The following is a 23,273-nucleotide window of genomic DNA, read 5'->3' as shown; positions in this document are numbered from 1 at the left end:
GCCCTATACTACTAATAGAACTACACACACAGCCCTATACTACTAATACAACTACACACACAGCCCTATACTAATAATACAACTACACACACAGCCCTATACAACTAATACAACTACACACACAGCCCTATACAACTAATACAACTACACACACAGCCCTATTCTACTAATACAACTACACACACAGCCCTATACTACTAATACAACTACACACACAGCCCTATACTACTAATACAACTACACATACAGCCCTATACTAATAATACAACTACACAGACAGCCCTATACTACTAATACAACTACATACACAGCCCTATACTACCAATACAACTACAAAAACAGCCCACTGCTACTAATACAACTACACAAACAGCCCTATACCACTAATACAACTACACATACAGCCCCACACTACTACATAAACTACACTTACAGTCGTATACTACAAATACATCTACACACAGCCCTATAGTACTAATGCAACTACACACACAGCCCCATACTTATAACACAACTACAATACAGTCCTATAACACTAATACAACTACACCTACTGCCCTATACTAATAACACAACTACACACACAGCCCTATACTACTAATACAACTACACACACAGCCCTACTACTAACACAACTACACACACAGCCCTATACTATTAATACAACTACACATACAGCCCTACTACTAATACAACTACACTAACAGCCCTATACTACTAATACAACTACACACACAGCCCTATAATAATAATACAACTACACACACAGCCCTATACAACTAATACAACTACAATACAACTACACACACAGCCCTATACTACTAATACAACTACACACACAGCCCTATACTACTAATACAACTACACACACAGCCCTATACTAATAATACAACTACACACACAGCCCTATACAACTAATACAACTACACACACAGCCCTATACAACTAATACAACTACACACACAGCACTATTCTACTAATACAACTACACACACAGCCCTATACTACTAATACAACTACACACACAGCCCTATACTACTAATAGAACTACACACACAGCCCTATACTACTAATACAACTACACACACAGCCCTATACTAATAATACAACTACACACACAGCCCTATACAACTAATACAACTACACACACAGCCCTATACAACTAATACAACTACACACACAGCCCTATTCTACTAATACAACTACACACACAGCCCTATACTACTAATACAACTACACACACAGCCCTATACTACTAATACAACTACACATACAGCCCTATACTAATAATACAACTACACAGACAGCCCTATACTACTAATACAACTACACACACAGCCCTATACTACCAATACAACTACAAAAACAGCCCACTGCTACTAATACAACTACACAAACAGCCCTATACCACTAATACAACTACACATACAGCCCCACACTACTACATAAACTACACTTACAGTCGTATACTACAAATACATCTACACACAGCCCTATAGTACTAATGCAACTACACACACAGCCCCATACTTATAACACAACTACAATACAGTCCTATAACACTAATACAACTACACCTACTGCCCTATACTAATAACACAACTACACACACAGCCCTATCATACAAATACAACTACACACACAGCCCTACTACTAACACAACTACACACACAGCCACATACTACTAATACAACTACACACACAGCCCTATACTACGAATACAACTACACATACAGCCCTATACTACTAATACAACTACACATACAGCCCTATACTACTAATACAACTACACATACAGCCCTATACTACTAATACAACTACACACACAGCCCTATACTAATAAAGCAACTACACAAACAGCCCTATACTAATAAAACAACTACACACACAGCCCTATACTACTAATACAACTACACACACAGCCCTCAACTACTAATACAACTACACACACAGCCCTATAATAATAAAACAACTACACACACAGCCCTATACTAATACAACTACACATACAGCCCTATACTACCAATACAACTACAAAAACAGCCCACTGCTACTAATACAACCACACAAACAGCCCTATACCACTAATACAACTACACATACAGCCCCATACTACTAATACAACTACACACACAGCCCTATACAACTAATACAACTACACACACAGCCCTATTCTACTAATACAACTACACACACAGCCCTATACTACCAATACAACTACAAAAACAGCCCACTGCTACTAATACAACTACACAAACAGCCCTATACTACTAATACAACTACACACACAGCCCCACACTACTACATAAACTACACTTACAGTCGTATACTACAAATACAACTACACACAGCCCAATACTACTAATACAACTACACAGACAGCCCCACACTACTACATAAACTACACTTACAGTCGTATACTACTAATACATCTACACACAGCCCTATACTACTAATACATCTACACACAGCCCTATAGTACTAATGCAACTACACACACAGCCCCATACTTATAACACAACTACAATACAGTCCTATAACACTAATACAACTACACCTACTGCCCTATACTACTAATACAACTACACTAACAGCCCTATACTACTAATACAACTACACACACAGCCCTATAATAATAATACAACTACACACACAGCCCTATACAACTAATACAACTACAATACAACTACACACACAGCCCTATACTACTAATACAACTACACACACAGCCCTATACTACTAATACAACTACACACACAGCCCTATACTAATAATACAACTACACACACAGCCCTATACAACTAATACAACTACACACACAGCCCTATACAACTAATACAACTACACACACAGCACTATTCTACTAATACAACTACACACACAGCCCTATACTACTAATACAACTACACACACAGCCCTATACTACTAATAGAACTACACACACAGCCCTATACTACTAATACAACTACACACACAGCCCTATACTAATAATACAACTACACACACAGCCCTATACAACTAATACAACTACACACACAGCCCTATACAACTAATACAACTACACACACAGCCCTATTCTACTAATACAACTACACACACAGCCCTATACTACTAATACAACTACACACACAGCCCTATACTACTAATACAACTACACATACAGCCCTATACTAATAATACAACTACACAGACAGCCCTATACTACTAATACAACTACATACACAGCCCTATACTACCAATACAACTACAAAAACAGCCCACTGCTACTAATACAACTACACAAACAGCCCTATACCACTAATACAACTACACATACAGCCCCACACTACTACATAAACTACACTTACAGTCGTATACTACAAATACATCTACACACAGCCCTATAGTACTAATGCAACTACACACACAGCCCCATACTTATAACACAACTACAATACAGTCCTATAACACTAATACAACTACACCTACTGCCCTATACTAATAACACAACTACACACACAGCCCTATACTACTAATACAACTACACACACAGCCCTACTACTAACACAACTACACACACAGCCCTATACTATTAATACAACTACACATACAGCCCTACTACTAATACAACTACACTAACAGCCCTATACTACTAATACAACTACACACACAGCCCTATAATAATAATACAACTACACACACAGCCCTATACAACTAATACAACTACAATACAACTACACACACAGCCCTATACTACTAATACAACTACACACACAGCCCTATACTACTAATACAACTACACACACAGCCCTATACTAATAATACAACTACACACACAGCCCTATACAACTAATACAACTACACACACAGCCCTATACAACTAATACAACTACACACACAGCACTATTCTACTAATACAACTACACACACAGCCCTATACTACTAATACAACTACACACACAGCCCTATACTACTAATAGAACTACACACACAGCCCTATACTACTAATACAACTACACACACAGCCCTATACTAATAATACAACTACACACACAGCCCTATACAACTAATACAACTACACACACAGCCCTATACAACTAATACAACTACACACACAGCCCTATTCTACTAATACAACTACACACACAGCCCTATACTACTAATACAACTACACACACAGCCCTATACTACTAATACAACTACACATACAGCCCTATACTAATAATACAACTACACAGACAGCCCTATACTACTAATACAACTACACACACAGCCCTATACTACCAATACAACTACAAAAACAGCCCACTGCTACTAATACAACTACACAAACAGCCCTATACCACTAATACAACTACACATACAGCCCCACACTACTACATAAACTACACTTACAGTCGTATACTACAAATACATCTACACACAGCCCTATAGTACTAATGCAACTACACACACAGCCCCATACTTATAACACAACTACAATACAGTCCTATAACACTAATACAACTACACCTACTGCCCTATACTAATAACACAACTACACACACAGCCCTATACTACTAATACAACTACACACACAGCCCTACTACTAACACAACTACACACACAGCCCTATACTATTAATACAACTACACATACAGCCCTACTACTAATACAACTACACACACAGCCCTATACTACGAATACAACTACACACACAGCCCTATTCTACTAATACAACTACACACACAGCCCTATACTACTAATACAACTACACACACAGCCCTATACTACTAATACAACTACACACACAGCCCTATACTACTAATACAACTACACACACAGCCCTACACTACTAATACAACTACACACACAGCCACATACTACTAATACAACTACACACACAGCCACATACTACTAATACAACTACACACACAGCCCTATACTACTAATACAACTACACATACAGCCCTATACTACTAATACAACTACACACACAGCCCTATACTAATAAAGCAACTACACAAACAGCCCTATACTAATAAAACAACTACACACACAGCCCTATACTACTAATACAACTACACACACAGCCCTATACTACTAATACAACTACACACACAGCCCTATACTAATAAAACAACTACACACACAGCCCTATACTAATACAACTACACATACAGCCCTATACTACTAATACAACTACACATACAGCCCTATACTAATAAAACAACTACACACACAGCCCTATACTAATAAAACAACTACACACACAGCCCTATACTACTAATACAACTACACACACAGCCCTATACTACTAATACAACTACACATACAGCCCTATACTACTAATACAACTACACACACAGCCCTATACTAATAAAACAACTACACACACAGCCCTATACTAATAAAACAACTACACACACAGCCCTATACTACTAATACAACTACACACACAGCCCTATACTAATAAAACAACTACACACACAGCCCTGTACTACTAATACAACTACACACACAGCCCTATACTATTAAAGCAACTACAAACACAGCACTATACTACTAATACAACTACACACACAGCCCTATACTAATAAAACAACTACACACACAGCCCTATACTACTAATACAACTAAACACACAGCCCTATACTAATAAAACAACTACACACACAGCCCTATACTAATAAAACAACTACACACACAGCCCTATACTAATAAAACAACTACACACACAGCCCTATTCTAATAAAACAACTACACACACAGCCCTATACTACTAATACAAATACACACACAGCCCTATACTACTAATACAACGACACACACAGCCCTATACTACTAATACAACTACACACACAGCCCTATACTACTAATACAACTACACACAGCCCTATACTACTAATACAACTACACACACAGCCCTATTCTACTAATACAACTACACCCACAGCCCTATACTACTAATACAACTACACACACAGCCCTATACAACTAATACAACTACACACACAGCCCTATACTACTAATACAACTACACACACAGCCCTATACTACTAATACAACTACACACACAGCCCTATACTACTAATACAACTACACACACAGCCCTATACTAATAAAACAACTACACACACAGCCCTATACTACTAATACAACTACACACACAGCCCTATACTACTAATACAACGACACACACAGCCCTATACTAATAAAACAACTACACACAGAGCCCTATACTACTAATACAACTAGACACACAGCCCTATACTAATAAAACAACTACACACACAGCCCTATACTAATAAAACAACTACATACACAGCCCTATACTACTAAATCAACTACACATACAGCCCTATACTACTAATACAACTACACATACAGCCCTATACTACTAATACAACTACACACACAGCCCTATACTACTAATACAACTACACACACAGCCCTATACTAATAAAACAACTACACACACAGCCCTATACTAATAAAACAACTACACACACAGCCCTGTACTACTAATACAACTACACACACAGCCCTATACTAATAAAACAACTACACACAGCCTTATACTACTAATACAACTACACACACAGCCCTATACTAATAATACAACTACACACACAGCCCTATACTAATAAAGCAACTACACACACAGCCCTATACTAATAAAACAACTACACACACAGCCCTACACTACTAATACAACTACACACAAAGCCCTCTACTACGAATACAACTACATACACAGCCCTATACTACTAATACAACTACAAACACAGCCCTATACTACTAATACAACTACACACAGCCCTATACTACTAATACAACTACACACACAGCCCTATACTACTAATACAACTACACATACAGTCCTATACTACTAATACAACTACACACACAGCCCTACACTACTAATAAAACAACTACACACACAGCTTTATACTACTAATACAACTACATACACAGCCCTATACTACTAATACAACTACACACACAGCCCTATACTACTAATACAACTACACACACAGCCCTATACAACTAATACAACTACACATACAGCCCTATACTACTAATACAACTACACACACAGCCCTATACTACTAATACAACTACACAGACAGCCCTATACCACTAATACAACTACACACACAGCCCTATACTACTAATACAACCTCACATACAGCCCTGTACTAATAAAACAACTACACACACAGCCCTATACAACTAATACAACTACACATACAGCCCTATACTACTAATACAACTACACACACAGCCCTATACTACTAATACAACGACACACACAGCCCTATACTACTAATACAACTACACACACAGCCCTATACTAATAAAGCAACTACACACACAGCCCTATACTAATAAAACAACTACACACACAGCCCTATACTACTAATACAACTAGACACACAGCCCTATACTAATAAAACAACTACACACACAGCCCTATACTAATAAAACAACTACATACACAGCCCTATACTACTAATACAACTACACATACAGCCCTATACTACTAATACAACTACACATACTGCCCTATACTACTAATACAACTACACACACAGCCCTATACTAATAAAACAACTACACACACAGCCCTATACTAATAAAACAACTACACACACAGCCCTATACTACTAATACAACTACACACACAGCCCTATACTAATAAAACAACTACACACAGCCTTATACTACTAATACAACTACACACACAGCCCTATACTAATAATACAACTACGCACACTGCCCTATACTAATAATACAACTACACACACAGCCCTATACTAATAAAACAACTACACACACAGCCCTACACTACTAATACAACTACACACACAGCCCTCTACTACTATTACAACTACACACACAGCCCTATACTACTAATACAACTACACACACAGCCCTATACTACTAATACAACTACACACACAGCCCTATACTACTAATACAACTACACACACAGCCCTATACTACTAATACAACTACACATACAGTCCTATACTACTAATACAACTACACACACAGCCCTACACTACTAATAAAATAACTACACACACAGCCTTATACTACTAATACAACTACACACACAGCCCTATACTACTAATACAACTACACACACAGCCCTATACTACTAATACAACTACACACACAGCCCTATACTAATAAAACAACTACACACACAGCCCTATACAACTAATACAACTACACATACAGCCCTATACTACTAATACAACTACACACACAGCCCTATACTACTAATACAACTACACAGACAGCCCTATACCACTAATACAACTACACACACAGCCTTATACTACTAATACAACTACACATACAGCCCTATACTAATAAAACAACTACACACACAGCCCTATACAACTAATACAACTACACACACATCCCTATACTACTAATACAACTACACACACAGCCCTATACTACTAATACAACTACACACACAGCCCCATACTACCAATACAACTACACACAGCCCTATACTACTAATACAACTACACACACAGCCCTATACTACTAATACAACTACACACACAGCCCTATACTACTAATACAACTACACACACAGCCCTATACAACTAATACAACTACACACACAGCCCTATACTAATAAAACAACTACACACACAGCCCTCTACTACTAATACAACTACACACACAGCCCTATACTACTAATACAACTACACACACAGCCCTATACTACTAATACAACTACACATACAGCCCTATACTACTAATACAACTACACACAGCCCTATACTACTAATACAACTACACACAGCCCTATACTACTAATACAACTACACACACAGCCCTATACTACTAATACAACTACACACCGCCCTATACAACTAATACAACTACACACACAGCCCTATACTACTAATACAACTACACACACAGCCCTATACTACTAATACAACTACACACACAGCCCTATACAACTAATACAACTATACACACAGCCCTATACTACTAATACAACTACACACACAGCCCTATACTAATAAAACAACTACACACACAGCCCTATACTACTAATACAACTACACACAGCCCTATACTACTAATACAACTACACACAGCCCTATACTACTAATACAACTACACACACAGCCCTATACTAATAAAGCAACTACACACACAGCCCTATACTAATAAAACAACTACACACACAGCCCTATACTACTAATACAACTAGAAACACAGCCCTATACTAATAAAACAACTACACACACAGCCCTATACTAATAAAACAACTACATACATAGCCCTATACTACTAATACAACTACACATACAGCCCTATACTACTAATACAACTACACATACTGCCCTATACTACTAATACAACTACACACACAGCCCTATACTAATAAAACAACTACACACACAGCCCTATACTAATAAAACAACTACACACACAGCCCTATACTACTAATACAACTACACACACAGCCCTATACTAATAAAACAACTACACACAGCCTTATACTACTAATACAACTACACACACAGCCCTATACTAATAATACAACTACGCACACTGCCCTATACTAATAATACAACTACACACACAGCCCTATACTAATAAAACAACTACACACACAGCCCTACACTACTAATACAACTACACACACAGCCCTCTACTACTATTACAACTACACACACAGCCCTATACTACTAATACAACTACACACACAGCCCTATACTACTAATACAACTACACACACAGCCCTATACTACTAATACAACTACACACACAGCCCTATACTACTAATACAACTACACATACAGTCCTATACTACTAATACAACTACACACACAGCCCTACACTACTAATAAAATAACTACACACACAGCCTTATACTACTAATACAACTACACACACAGCCCTATACTACTAATACAACTACACACACAGCCCTATACTACTAATACAACTACACACACAGCCCTATACTAATAAAACAACTACACACACAGCCCTATACAACTAATACAACTACACATACAGCCCTATACTACTAATACAACTACACACACAGCCCTATACTACTAATACAACTACACAGACAGCCCTATACCACTAATACAACTACACACACAGCCTTATACTACTAATACAACTACACATACAGCCCTATACTAATAAAACAACTACACACACAGCCCTATACAACTAATACAACTACACACACATCCCTATACTACTAATACAACTACACACACAGCCCTATACTACTAATACAACTACACACACAGCCCCATACTACCAATACAACTACACACAGCCCTATACTACTAATACAACTACACACACAGCCCTATACTACTAATACAACTACACACACAGCCCTATACTACTAATACAACTACACACACAGCCCTATACAACTAATACAACTACACACACAGCCCTATACAACTAATACAACTATACACACAGCCCTATACTACTAATACAACTACACACACAGCCCTATACTAATAAAACAACTACACACACAGCCCTATACTACTAATACAACTACACACAGCCCTATACTACTAATACAACTACACACAGCCCTATACTACTAATACAACTACACACACAGCCCTATACAACTAATACAACTACACACAGCCCTATACTACTAATACAACTACACACAGCCCTATACTAATAAAACAACTACACACACAGCCCTATACTACTAATACAACTACGCACAGCCCTATACTACAAATACAACTACACACACAGCCCTATACTACTAATACAACTACACACAGCCCTATACTACTAATACAACTACACACACAGCCCTATACAACTAATACAACTACACACACAGCCCTATACTACTAATACAACTACACACACAGCCCTATACTACTAATACAACTACACACACAGCCCTATACTACTAATACAACTACACACAGCCCTATACTACTAATACAACTACACACACAGCCCTATACTAATAAAACAACTACACACACAGCCCTATACAACTAATACAACTACACACAGCCCTATACTACTAATACAACTACACACACAGCCCTCTACTACTAATACAACTACACATACAGCCCTATACAACTAATATAACTACACACACAGCCCTATACTACTAATACAACTACACACACAGCCCTATACAACTAATACAACTACACATACAGCCCTATACTAATAAAACAACTACACACACAGCCCTATACAACTAATACAACTACACACACAGCCCTATACTACTAATACAACTACACACACAGCCCTATACTACTAACACGACGCCAGGTCAGCGGAGTCAATCACCACCTTCCGGAGACACCTGAAACCCCACCTCTTTAAGGAATACCTAGGATAGGATAAAGTCATCCTTCTAAACCCCCCCCCCCCCTTAAAAGAGTTAGATGCACTATTGTAAAGTGGTTGTTCCACTGGATATCATAAGGTGAATGCACCAATTTGTAAGTCGCTCTGGATAAGAGCGTCTGCTAAATGACTTAAATGTAAATGTAAATGTAACACAACTACACATACAGCCCTATACAACTAATACAACTACACATACAGCCCTATACTACTAATACAACTACACATACAGCCCTATACTACTAATACAACTACACATACAGCCCTATACTACTAATACAACTACACCCACAGCCCTCTACTACTAATACAACTACACCCACAGCCCTATACTACTAATACAACTACACATACAGCCCTATACTACTAATAAAACAACGACACATACAGCCCTATACTAATAAAACAACGACACACACTACTGTTGCTACTATTTTTACATTGTTATCAGCTCATCAACAACGTACACTTCCGTTCAAAAGTTTGGTGTCACTTAGAAATGTCCTTGTTTTTGAAAGAAAAGCAAAAAAAATTGTCCATTAAAATAACATCAAATTGATCAGAAATACAGTGTAGACATTGTTAATGTTGTAAATGACTATTGTAGCTGGAAATGGCAGATTTTTTATGGAATATCTACATAGGCGTACAGAGGCCCATTATCAGCAACCCTCACTCCTGTGTTCCAATGGCACGTTGTGTTAGCTAATCCAAGTTTATCATGTTAAAAGGAAAATTGATCATTAGAAAGCCCTTTTGCAATGATGTTAGCACAGCTGAAAACTGTTGTTCTGATTAAAGAAGCAATACATTTGGCCTTCTTTAGACTAGTTGAGTATCTGGAGCATCAGCATTTGTGGGTTTGATTACAGGCTCAAAATGGCCAGAAACAAGACCTTTCTTCTGAAACCCGTTAGTCTATTCTTGTTCTGAGAAATGACGGCTATTCCATACGAGAAATTGCCAAGAAACTTAAGATCTCGTGCATCGCTGTGTACTACTCCCTTCACAGAACAGCGCAAACTGTCTCTAACCAGAATAGAAAGAGGGGTGGGAGGCCCCAGTGCACAACTGAGCAAGTGGACAAGTACATTAGAGTGTCTACTTTGAGAAACAGATGACTCACAAGTCCTCAACTGGCAGCTTCGTTAAATAGTACCCGCAAAACACCATTAACAATGTCTACACTTTCTGATCAATTTGATGTTTTTTTTAATGGACAAAAAAAAATTGCATTTCTTTTTAAAAAACAAGGACATTTCAAAGGGACCCCAATCTTTTGAACGGTAGTGTACGTTGTGCAGTTTTATCATTTAATCAACAACGTTGTTGTGCAGTTCTATCAGCTGTATTTCTACAATTAGTTTCCAGGAGGAGAAAGGAAACCCAATCTACTACAGACTCTCTGAGTTGGCTGTAATATAATAATAAATATAGACGAGGCTGCAACTGAAATATCAAGTTCTCTTCATTCATTCTAATACATTATATTTTACTAATGTTGCCTACCTCTCCTCTCCTCCTTTCTGTCAACTATAGCAGACCACTCCTGTCATTGAATACCATACAGAAGCAACAGTAGTGTGTGTGTGTGTGTGTGTGTGTGTGTGTGTGTGTGTGTGTGTGTGTGTGTGTGTGTGTGTGTGTGTGTGTGTGTGTGTGTGTGTGTGTGTGTGTGTGTGTGTGTGTGTGTGTGTGTGTGTGTGTGTGTGTGTGTGTGTGTGTGTGTGTGTGTGTGTGTGTGTGTGTGTGTGTGTGTTTTTAGGAGTGCTGAATGGCCACCAGGTGGCAGTATTTGCTCATAGAACCACTAATGTTCAGTACATTAAACCGTTAACCCTGACCTCATTCTAAATCTAACCTCTAGTTTGGCTGGAGTGGACTATAGTACAGTCACCGTTAACCCTGACCCTGACCCCTTACCTGAGACCTTACATCCTATGCACATGGAGATCGGAGATGATTTTACAGGTGTAAGAAATGTGTGTAAGCAATTTGAAAACATCATGAATCACTATTTTTTCATCCCCTCATTGAACTTTAAACATGAAGAAGGTAGTGATGATGATGATGATGATGATGATGATGATGATGATGATGATGATGATGATGATGATGATGATGATGATGATGATGATGGTGATTTACATCAATTGTTCATCTCTGGTTTGACTATGAAAATGTAGAAAATGTTGACGACAATCAAACGTATTACAAAGTGAGAAGCAACTGTTTAACATTTAATTTACCAAAGATGTTATTTGGTACTTCACACTGCAGAGTTTCACAGTTGGATCCAGCTGGTGTTTTGTATAAATGACCACTGAACAAAAGGTAACATTGCAGACGGTGCATTTATTTAAAACAATCTCAAATGCCAGAGAGCTTCTCCAATGTTGTCTCTCCCAAAATGTGGACCTCAGCGCTTTCTGGAACACAGGAAGGGACGTTTGTTCCAGCAGGGGGAATCATTCTGACCGCGGGAAGCTGGGAAAGAGAGAAACAGAAAGGTAGGTATTATTTTTGTTTTATAAATATGTAGCTAGAAAAGGAACAAATTCCCTTTTAAGATGTATTTTACTACTATCCAAATGTTTGATGTATAATGATCAGGAGACTAGTCTGGAAACTAGTCTGGAGACAGGATTGTACCTCCATAGTTCATCTCCATACAATGCTCCCGGCTGTTCGAGTTGTCATTCACAACAAAGTGGTCGGAGTTAGAGGGTTGACCCGGGGTCCAGTTCTGGTAGATAAACCTGGACCCGTCGCTCCACAGCCAAAGACCCTCCTACAGAGCACACAGGACGATGCATCACCAGCAGACAGTTAACACTATATATACACCCTGTAATTACTGTCTTTAAAGAGGAAATCTGGGAATTTAAAAAGCTGAGGGATGGGCCTGGAGAAATGTAACCACTCAGATTCCTAGACAGAGTTATGGATACCAGGACTGACCATATATGAGATAAGCATGATTTAACCATGGCTTGAAGCTAGACAGTGTTTGTAATATTAGATAACAAGCTTTGAAAACAAACTGATCTGTGGGTTAAGGCAACACCAGACCTTCATAGGTTCAAGAATCAATAATCAATGCATCTTATATGTTTCAGGAGTGTTCAACAGACGGTGCTTCTGACCTTGATGGCATCGTTGGCTCCAATCCAGGTGCGCTGGAATTTCTTGGTACTCTTCCTGATGACAGACTGAAGGAAACGATACTGGGGAAGGCTGTGCACTGAAGCCAGGTTACCTCTCAAATGCAAACATTTCCTCTGGAGAGAGAGAGGCAGAGAGAGAGAGAGGCAGACAGACAGACAGACAGACAGACAGACAGACAGACAGACAGACAGACAGACAGACAGACAGACAGACAGACAGACAGACAGACAGACAGACAGACAGACAGACAGACAGACAGACAGACAGACAGACAGACAGACAGACAGACAGAGGTGAGAGAGAGAGATACACAGAGAGAAGGGAGAGATAGACAGGGGAGAGAGAGAAACAGAGGTAGAATATAAAGATAATTAGAAGGAATAGCACATCATGATATAGTTTCTCAACCCTGTTGAACACAGATTAAACCTACAGTCAACTGCAACCCTGTATGGTCACCAGACAGGGATGGAAATAGCATCCCCACTACCCCAACTATAGTGCTTTTCAGATCAGGCTTCTAGAAAATGTGTCCAACTAGCATAAGATGCAGGTCAATTATTGTCTTTTCCATTATCCCATGGCACATTTTGGACCCTGGCTAGTAGAAATTGCCGTCTACTAACCCGGCTGGCCAGTGTCCAAGATCCTTCAATTCCATCACTGCTACCAGATTCTCAACTGCTGATCTCTCATTAAACCACCAATACTTAAAATCATGCACACAGATAATCTGAATTATGTACAGCAGACATCCAGGTACCTCTGCCTCTGGCCATGTGGACATGAAGGGGAAGTAGTGATAGCAGTGTTTCTTATATCTGTGCCAGCCTTTTGGGCAGACTCTGCGATGACACTCTGTAGGGTGGAGAGAACATATTAGATAACATTATGAAATATTTTGAATATTATAATAATAATAATATTATATATATAATATTATGAAATGGTTTGTTCCCACCAGACAATCTGATCCGTTAAAAGTGCGTTCCAGCTGTGATGTTACTGAGCAACACACCAACCGCTAACCGTGTGTTGTTGAAAAATTACCGATTCCCTTTGAAAAGTAACTTTTCGGGCAACATGAACAAATTCGCATAGAAATGTGTGTTATAGATCTGTAATTCTCATTGAAGCGGTAGATCTATGTCCATGCTTCCCATTATAACATTTTGTTTTTTTTGTGTTTTCTTCTTTCGGCTTTGTACACCAGCTTCGAACAGCTGAACATATAATATTTGTAGTTATTGAAAATATATTTCACAGCAGTTTAGATTGTACAATGATTCTCTATACTACTTTTGCTTGTTTTGTAACATAAACTGTCATTTTACCGGTCGGCAGTTTGCATATCAGGTTCTCCATGTTTCTCACCTTTCCGGGGAGGAATGTGTTCCTTTGAGTCAGACCGATCTTTCGGAGGAGGAATGTGTTCCTCTGAGTCAGACCGATCTTTCGGAGGATGAATGTGTTCCTCTGAGTCAGACCGATCTTTCGGAGGAGGAATGTGTTCCTCTGAGTCAGACCGATCTTTCGGAGGATGAATGTGTTCCTCTGAGTCAGACCGATCTTTCGGAGGATGAATGTGTTCCTCTGAGTCAGACCGATCTTTCGGAGGATGAATGTGTTCCTCCGAGGAAGAACTGTTTTCCTCTGAGTCATAGGGATCTTTTGGAGGAGGAATGATTTCCTCCGAGTCACAGCGATGATGCCGATGCTCTACAACAAAAGAGAGACAAAGAGAGAGGGAATATTGAGAAAACGCAATTTTTAAAAGACTTTGGGATCCATTCAATCAGCGTTACAGATTCCAGAAGTTTAAAGGTGATTTCAGATGAAGCAGTATGCATGCAGCGTGAATGCTGTCTCTGCTAAAGAGGAAACATTGCCTTTAAATTTCAAACTGAACGAACCGGATTGAATAGAGTCCTAGATCAGTTTCAGAACTATGAATCCACAACAGATCTATATAGAATTATATTTTAGCGAATACGACGGGAGCCCCAACCAGGAGCTCGGGGTCCAGTGACTGTTAAACCAAAACCTAGGTCACTAGGTCACTAGGTGTTGTGTTAAGGTCTCATCAATAACATCAAATTGAATCTGATGTGTGTGAACAGGTCACCAAAACCTTTGGTCAGAATACCTCTTCTACGGCTTGCATCTCCCAGAGCAAAGACAGCGCTGAGAAGCAGAAGGGTGGTGAACATCGGCATGGTGATAGTCTCCTGAGAGAGAGAAAGAGAGTGAGAAAGAGAGAGAGAGAGAGAGAGAGAGAGACAGACAGATAGAGATGGGAGAGAGAGAGAGAGAGAGAGAGATAGAGAGAGAGAGAGAGAGAGAGAGAGAGAGAGAGAGAGAGAGAGAGAGAGAGAGAGAGAGAGAGAGAGAGAGAGAGAGAGAGAGAGAGAGAGAGAGAGAGAGAGAGAGAGAGAGAGAGAGAGAGAGAGGCAACGAGAGGGGAGAGAGAGAGAGAGAGAGAGAGAGAGAGGCAACGAGAGGGGAGAGAGAGAGAGAGAGGCAACGAGAGGGAGAGAGAGAGAGAGAGGCAACGAGAGGGAGAGAGAGAGAGAGAGAGAGAGAGAGAGAGAGAGAGAGAGAGAGAGAGAGAGGCAACGAGAGGGAGAGAGAGAGAGGCAACGAGAGGGAGAGAGAGAGATATACAGAGAGAGAGAGAGAGAGAGAGAGAGAGAGAGAGAGAGAGAGAGAGAGAGAGAGAGAGAGAGAGAGAGAGAGACAACGAGAGGGGAGAGAGAGAGAGACAACGAGAGGGGAGAGAGAGAGAGAGACAACAAGAGGGGAGAGAGAGAGAGAGACAGAGAGAGAAAGAGAGAGAAAGAGAGAGACAGAGAGAGAGAGAGAGAGAAGCCGTCAAGACAAATTCAGTGAGTACTTCAGAGTGTAGGGGAGTGTAGCATTTCCCTGACGCCTCAAAGAACCCCCAGCCTTTCCACAGAGGGTTCTACATGGACCCCAAAAGGGTTCTACCTGGAACCAAAAATGGTTCTCCTATGAAGGACCCTTTTGGAGCCTCCAGCCATTCCACCTATCAAATGTATTCCAGTACTATCATCACATCAGAGCAGATTCAACTAATGAACGGCTTGGTGATTTAGTTGACCATTTATCAAATCAGTGGAACGGCAGGGGGGACTTGGGAGGTCAGGGAAACCCTGTTTGGTACATAACTCACGCAACTGCTAAGGCAGCGTTTTCCAAACTCGGTCCTGGGGACCCCAAGCTGTCGTACATATTCCTGTGTCCTAGGCTACTCTACTGCAATTGGTAGAAAACATGATACCTGAGTTTTGGCAGCGGACTTGAATTCCTTAGCGCAGCAGTTCCTGAACTCGGTCCAAAACGTTCACCCTTTTGTGTCCCTAGTACCTAGTTTCCAAATGGAACCCTTTTCCCTATGTAGTGCACTACTTTTGACCAGAGCTACATATGCCCTATGGGCCCTTGTCTAAAGTAGCTCACTACAAAGGGAATAGGAGGTCAGTTGGGACGCAGTCAGGTACAGTATTAGATGAACAGAAATCTCACCTTCTGAAGTCTTCAGTTGTAGCTTCACTTCTTCAGAGATCTTCAAAGGTCTTCACTGGGTCTCTCTCTCTCTGTCCTGCCTGTGAGTTGAGTTCTACCTCTCCCTCAACTCCTTTTTAAGGACCCGTCCAGTCAGACCCCTCCCTCTATTTTTCTCTATCTCTCTCATCCTTTAAAATGAATTGGAATTTAAATTCACTTCCTGAATTGACTGTGTACCGGGAATATTTAAAATTAATAAAGTTCATAATCATTTAGAGATTAAAACAATATTTATCGTATTTAAATATGTTCCCTTTCCACTGTTCTGTTTGTGACATTTGGGTTGATGGTCATTAGACTTGAATCAGAATGTTATGGGTTAAACTCCAATCCGTTGATAGTGATTGACGCCAGACTGGAGGTACAAGGACAGAGGACCCTGATTATTATTGTAGTATCTGAACACTGTGTGATTCTGCAGCAGGCGGCAAAGGAAGTCACTGAGAGAAATTTGCTTGTTTTAGCCGTCTACCTGAGGTTCAGAGAAACAGCCCTTCTTTAATTCTGTGGCCTACCAGAAACAATATGTCTTAAGGTTAATAATATAAATAATATAATATAATATTAATAATACTACCAAAGTTGTCTTTGAAGTCTACAAATGGAGCCCGATATAACCATTAGGAATTACCACTCACTTTGAGAACTAGTGCTCACACAGTAGACAGCGTCTGTCACTTCCCAATAGAAATGTATTCTATTGAAAAACATTATTTTCTATATAGTTATCGTGCTTCTGAATTGACCACGTTGTAGTATTTTATTTGTCCCAAGTTAGCTCACAGATTTGACAGTTTGTAAAGGAAAGATTCACCCATTTTGAATGTTATTGTTTTTTGTGAGTCTCTGAGCGATGTTCTATCGTTTCCTGGGGGGGTCATTTCATGTTTTCCTTTTCTAGTTGCAGCCTGGTCTCAGTGACTAGACGTAACATACAGTGAGTATATACAAACATACTGTAACGGCTGTCCTCGCTGACAGAAGGAGAGGACCAAAACGCAGAGTGGTTAGTGTTCATTATTTAATGAAAGTCAACAAAACACTTCAAAATACAAAACAACCAACAAACGTGACAAAACCGAAACAGTCCTGTGTGGCACAAACACTGACACAGGAACAAACACCCACCCAACTCAGCCCTGACCAACTAAATAAATACAAGACAAAAGAAAACAGGTCAGGAACGTGACACATACATACAGTATATCACAAAAGTGAGTACACCCCTCACATTTAAAAAAAAATATTTGAGTATATCTTTTCATGTGACAACACTGAAGAAATTACACTTTGCTAAAGTAGTGAAGTGTACAGCTTGTATAACAGGGTACATTTGCTGTCCCCTCAAAATAACTCAACACACAGCCATTAATGTCTAAACCGCTGGCAACAAAAGTGAATACACCCCTAAGTGAAAATGTCCAAATTGGGCCCAATTAGCCAATTTCCCTCCCCAGTGTCATGTGACTCGTTAGTGTTACAAGGTCTCAGGTGTGAATGGGGAGCAGGTGTGTTAAATTTGGTGTCATTGCTCTCACACTCCCTCGTACTGACTGGTCACTGGAAGTTCAACATGGCAACTCATGGCAAAGAACTCTCTGAGGATCTGAAAAAAAGAATTGTTGCTCTACATAAAGATGGCTTGGGCTATAAGAAGATTGCCAAGACCCTGAAACTGAGCTGCAGCACGGTGGCCAAGACCATACAGCGGTTCAACTGGACAGGTTCCACTCAGAACAGGCCTCGCCATGGTCGACCAAAGAAGTAGAGTGCACGTGCTCAGGGTCATATCCAAGAGGTTGTCTTTGGGAAATAGACGTATGAGTGCTGCCAGCATTGCTGCAGAGGTTTGCTCATAGAACCACTAATGTTCAGTACATTAAACCGTTAACCACCCGCAACCTTAATGTTAGCTAACCCTTCCCCTAACCTTAATGTTAGCTAACCCTTCCCCTAACCTTAATGTTAGCTAACCCTTCCCCTAACCCTAATGTTAGCTAACCCTTCCCCCAACCTTAATGTTAGCTAACCCTTCCCTTAACCCTAATGTTAGCTAACCCTTCCCCTAACCTTAATGTTAGCTAACCCTTCCCCTAACCCTAACCTTAATGTTAGCTAACCTTTCCCCCAACCCTAACCTTAATGTTAGCTAACCCTTCCCCTAACCCTAACCTTGATGTTAGCTAACCCTTCCCCTAACCCTAACCTTAATGTTAGCTAACCCTTCCCCCAACAGTAATGTTAGTTAACCCTTCCCCCAACCCTAACCTTAATGTTAGCTAACCCTTCCTATAACCTTAATGTTAGCTAACCCTTCCCCCAACCCTAACCTTAATGTAAGCTAACCCTTCCCATAACCTTAATGTTAGCTAACCCTTCCCCCAACCCTAACCTTAATGTTAGCTAATCCTTCCCCTAACCCTAACCTTAATGTTAGCTAACCCTTACCCTAACCCTAACCTTAATGTTAGCTAAACCTTCCCCTTCCCCTAACCTTAATGTTAGCTAACCCTTCCCCCAACCCTAACCTTAATGTTAGCTAATCCTTCCCCTAACCCTAACCTTAATGTTAGCTAACCCTTCACATAACCTTAATTTTGGCTATCCCTTCCCCCAACCCTAACCTTAATGTTAGCTAACCCTTCCCCCAACCTTAATGTTAGCTAACCCTTCCGCTAACCTTAATGTTAGCTAACCCTTCCCCTAACCCTAACCTTAATGTTAGCTAACCCTTCCCCCAACCCTAACCTTAATGTTAGCTAATCCTTCCCCTAACCCTAACCTTAATGTTAGCTAACCCTTTCCCCAACCCTAACCTTAATGTTAGCTAACCCTTCCCCTAACCCTAAACTTAATGTTAGCTAACCCTTCCCCTAACCTTAATGTTAGCTAACCCTCCCCCTAACCTTAATGTTAGCTAACCCTCCCCCTAACCTTAATGTTAGCTAACTCTTCCCCTAACCTTAATGTTAGCTAACTCTTCCCCTAACCTTAATGTTAGCTAACCCTTCCCCTAACCTTAATGTTAGCTAACCCTTCCCCTAACCCTAACCTTAATGTTAGCTAACTTTTCCCCCAACCCTAACCTTAATGTTAGCTAACCCTTCCCCCATTCCCTAACCATAATGTTAGTTAACCCTTCCCCCAACCCTAACCTTAATGTTAGCTAACCCTTCCTATAACCTTAATGTTAGCTAACCCTTCCCCCAACCCTAACCTTAATGTTAGCTAACCCTTCCCATAACCTTAATGTTAGCTAACCCTTCCCCTAACCCTAACCTTAATGTTAGCTAACCCTTCCCCCAACCCTAACCTTAATGTTAGCTAATCCTTCCCCTAACCCTAACCTTAATGTTAGCTAACCCTTACCCTAACCTTAATGTTAGCTAAACCTTCCCCTTCCCCTAACTTTAATGTTAGCTAACCCTTCACATAACCTTAATGTTAGCTAACCCTTCCCCCAACCCTAACCTTAATGTTAGCTAACCCTTCCCCCAACCTTAATGTTAGCTAACCCTTCCGCTAACCTTAATGTTAGCTAACCCTTCCCCTAACCTTAATGTTAGCTAACCCTCCCCCCAACATTAATAACCCAGCCGATTCAAATGTTTAAAAAACAAAACGTGCACCGAGTTTGGGAAACCCTGCTTCAACCTAAATTGGAACCTTAACAGAGGGGTTTCAAACTCATTCCATGGAGGTCCTACTGTCTGCAGGCTTTTGGTTTTTCCTTTACATTTAGACATTAAGACCTTGACAACCAGGTGAGGGCAGTTCCTTACTAATTAATGACCTTAATTCTACAGAGACAGTAGTTTTTCTAATGTAGCTGACCCTCACACCCTAATGTAGCTGACGCCCACACCCTAATGTAGCTGACGCCCACACCCTAATGTAGCTGACGCCCATACCCTAATGTAGCTGACGCTCACACCCTAATGTAGCTGACGCCCACACCCTAATGTAGCTGACGCTCACACCCTAATGTAGCTGACCCTCACACCCTAATGTAGCTGACGCCCACACCCTAATGTAGCTGACGCCCACACCCTAATGTAGCTGACGCCCACACCCTAATGTAGCTGACGCCCATACCCTAATGTAGCTGACGCCCACACCCTAATGTAGCTGACGCCCACACCCTAATGTAGCTGACGCCCACACCCTAATGTAGCTGACGCCCACACCCTAATGTAGCTGACGCCCACACCCTAATGTAGCTGACGCCCACACCCTAATGTAGCTGACGCCCACACCCTAATGTAGCTGACGCCCACACCCTAATGTAGCTGACGCCCACACCCTAATGTAGCTGACGCCTACACCCTAATGTAGCTGACGCTCACACCCTAATGTAGCTGACCCTCACACCCTAATGTAGCTGACGCTCACACCATAATGTAGCTGACCCTCACACCCTAATGTAGCTGACCCTCACACCCTAATGTAGCTGACGCTCACACCCTAATTTAGCTGACGCCCACACCCTAATGTAGCTGACGCCCACACCCTAATGTAGCTGACCCTCACACCCTAATGTAGCTGACGCCCACACCCTAATGTAGCTGACGCCCACACCCTAATGTAGCTGACCCTCACACCCTAATGTAGCTGACGCCTACACCCTAATGTAGCTGACGCCCACACCCTAATGTAGCTGACGCCCACACCCTAATGTAGCTGACGGCCACACCCTAATGTAGCTGACGTTCACACCCTAATGTAGCTGACGCCCACACCCGAATGTAGCTGACGCCCACACCCTAATGTAGCTGACCCTCACACCCTAATGTACCTGACCCTCACACCCTAATGTAGCTGACGCTCACACCCTAATGTAGCTGACGCCCACACCCTAATGTAGCTGACGCCCACACCCTAATGTAGCTGACGCCCACACCCTAATGTAGCTGACGCCCACACCCTAATGTAGCTGACGCCCACACCCTAATGTAGCTGACGCCCACACCCTAATGTAGCTGACGCCCACACCCTAATGTAGCTGACGCCCACACCCTAATGTAGCTGACCCTCACACCCTAATGTAGCTGACGCCCACACCCTAATGTAGCTGACGCCCACACCCTAATGTAGCTGACCCTCACACCCTAATGTAGCTGACGCCCACACCCTAA

The 23,273-nt window shown here is 40.7% G+C and overlaps 1 protein-coding gene across 1 annotated transcript; it reads right to left on the bottom strand.

The window, feature by feature from the left end:
* Positions 1 to 13,717: 13,717 nt before the first annotated feature.
* Positions 13,718 to 18,233, bottom strand: LOC139561721 (lithostathine-1-like). Its single transcript, XM_071378988.1, has 7 exons — positions 18,097 to 18,233; positions 16,697 to 16,778; positions 15,925 to 16,269; positions 15,314 to 15,408; positions 14,529 to 14,663; positions 14,035 to 14,173; positions 13,718 to 13,869 (listed from the first exon to the last, which is right to left on the bottom strand). Exons 2-7 carry the CDS (start codon positions 16,764 to 16,766, stop codon positions 13,802 to 13,804), a joined length of 852 nt encoding a protein of 283 aa, XP_071235089.1. The 5' UTR covers positions 16,767 to 16,778; positions 18,097 to 18,233; the 3' UTR covers positions 13,718 to 13,801.
* Positions 18,234 to 23,273: the final 5,040 nt, after the last annotated feature.

Source organism: Salvelinus alpinus, chromosome 31, assembly GCF_045679555.1.
Source record: "Salvelinus alpinus chromosome 31, SLU_Salpinus.1, whole genome shotgun sequence".
Classification (NCBI taxonomy): domain Eukaryota; kingdom Metazoa; phylum Chordata; class Actinopteri; order Salmoniformes; family Salmonidae; genus Salvelinus; species Salvelinus alpinus.
This window is presented reverse-complemented; position numbering and strand designations above follow the sequence as displayed.

Bases quoted from the DNA above. Each gene is read 5' to 3' on its own strand.
- LOC139561721 (XM_071378988.1), bottom strand. From the start codon at position 16,766: ATGCCGATGTTCACCACCCTTCTGCTTCTCAGCGCTGTCTTTGCTCTG. The intron at 16,270-16,696 runs GTATTCTGACCA...CTTTTGTTGTAG, and splicing joins AGATGCAAGCCGTAGAAGAG to AGCATCGGCATCATCGCTGT. The intron at 14,174-14,528 runs GTCAGAAGCACC...TGTGCTCTGTAG, and splicing joins GAGCCAACGATGCCATCAAG to GAGGGTCTTTGGCTGTGGAG.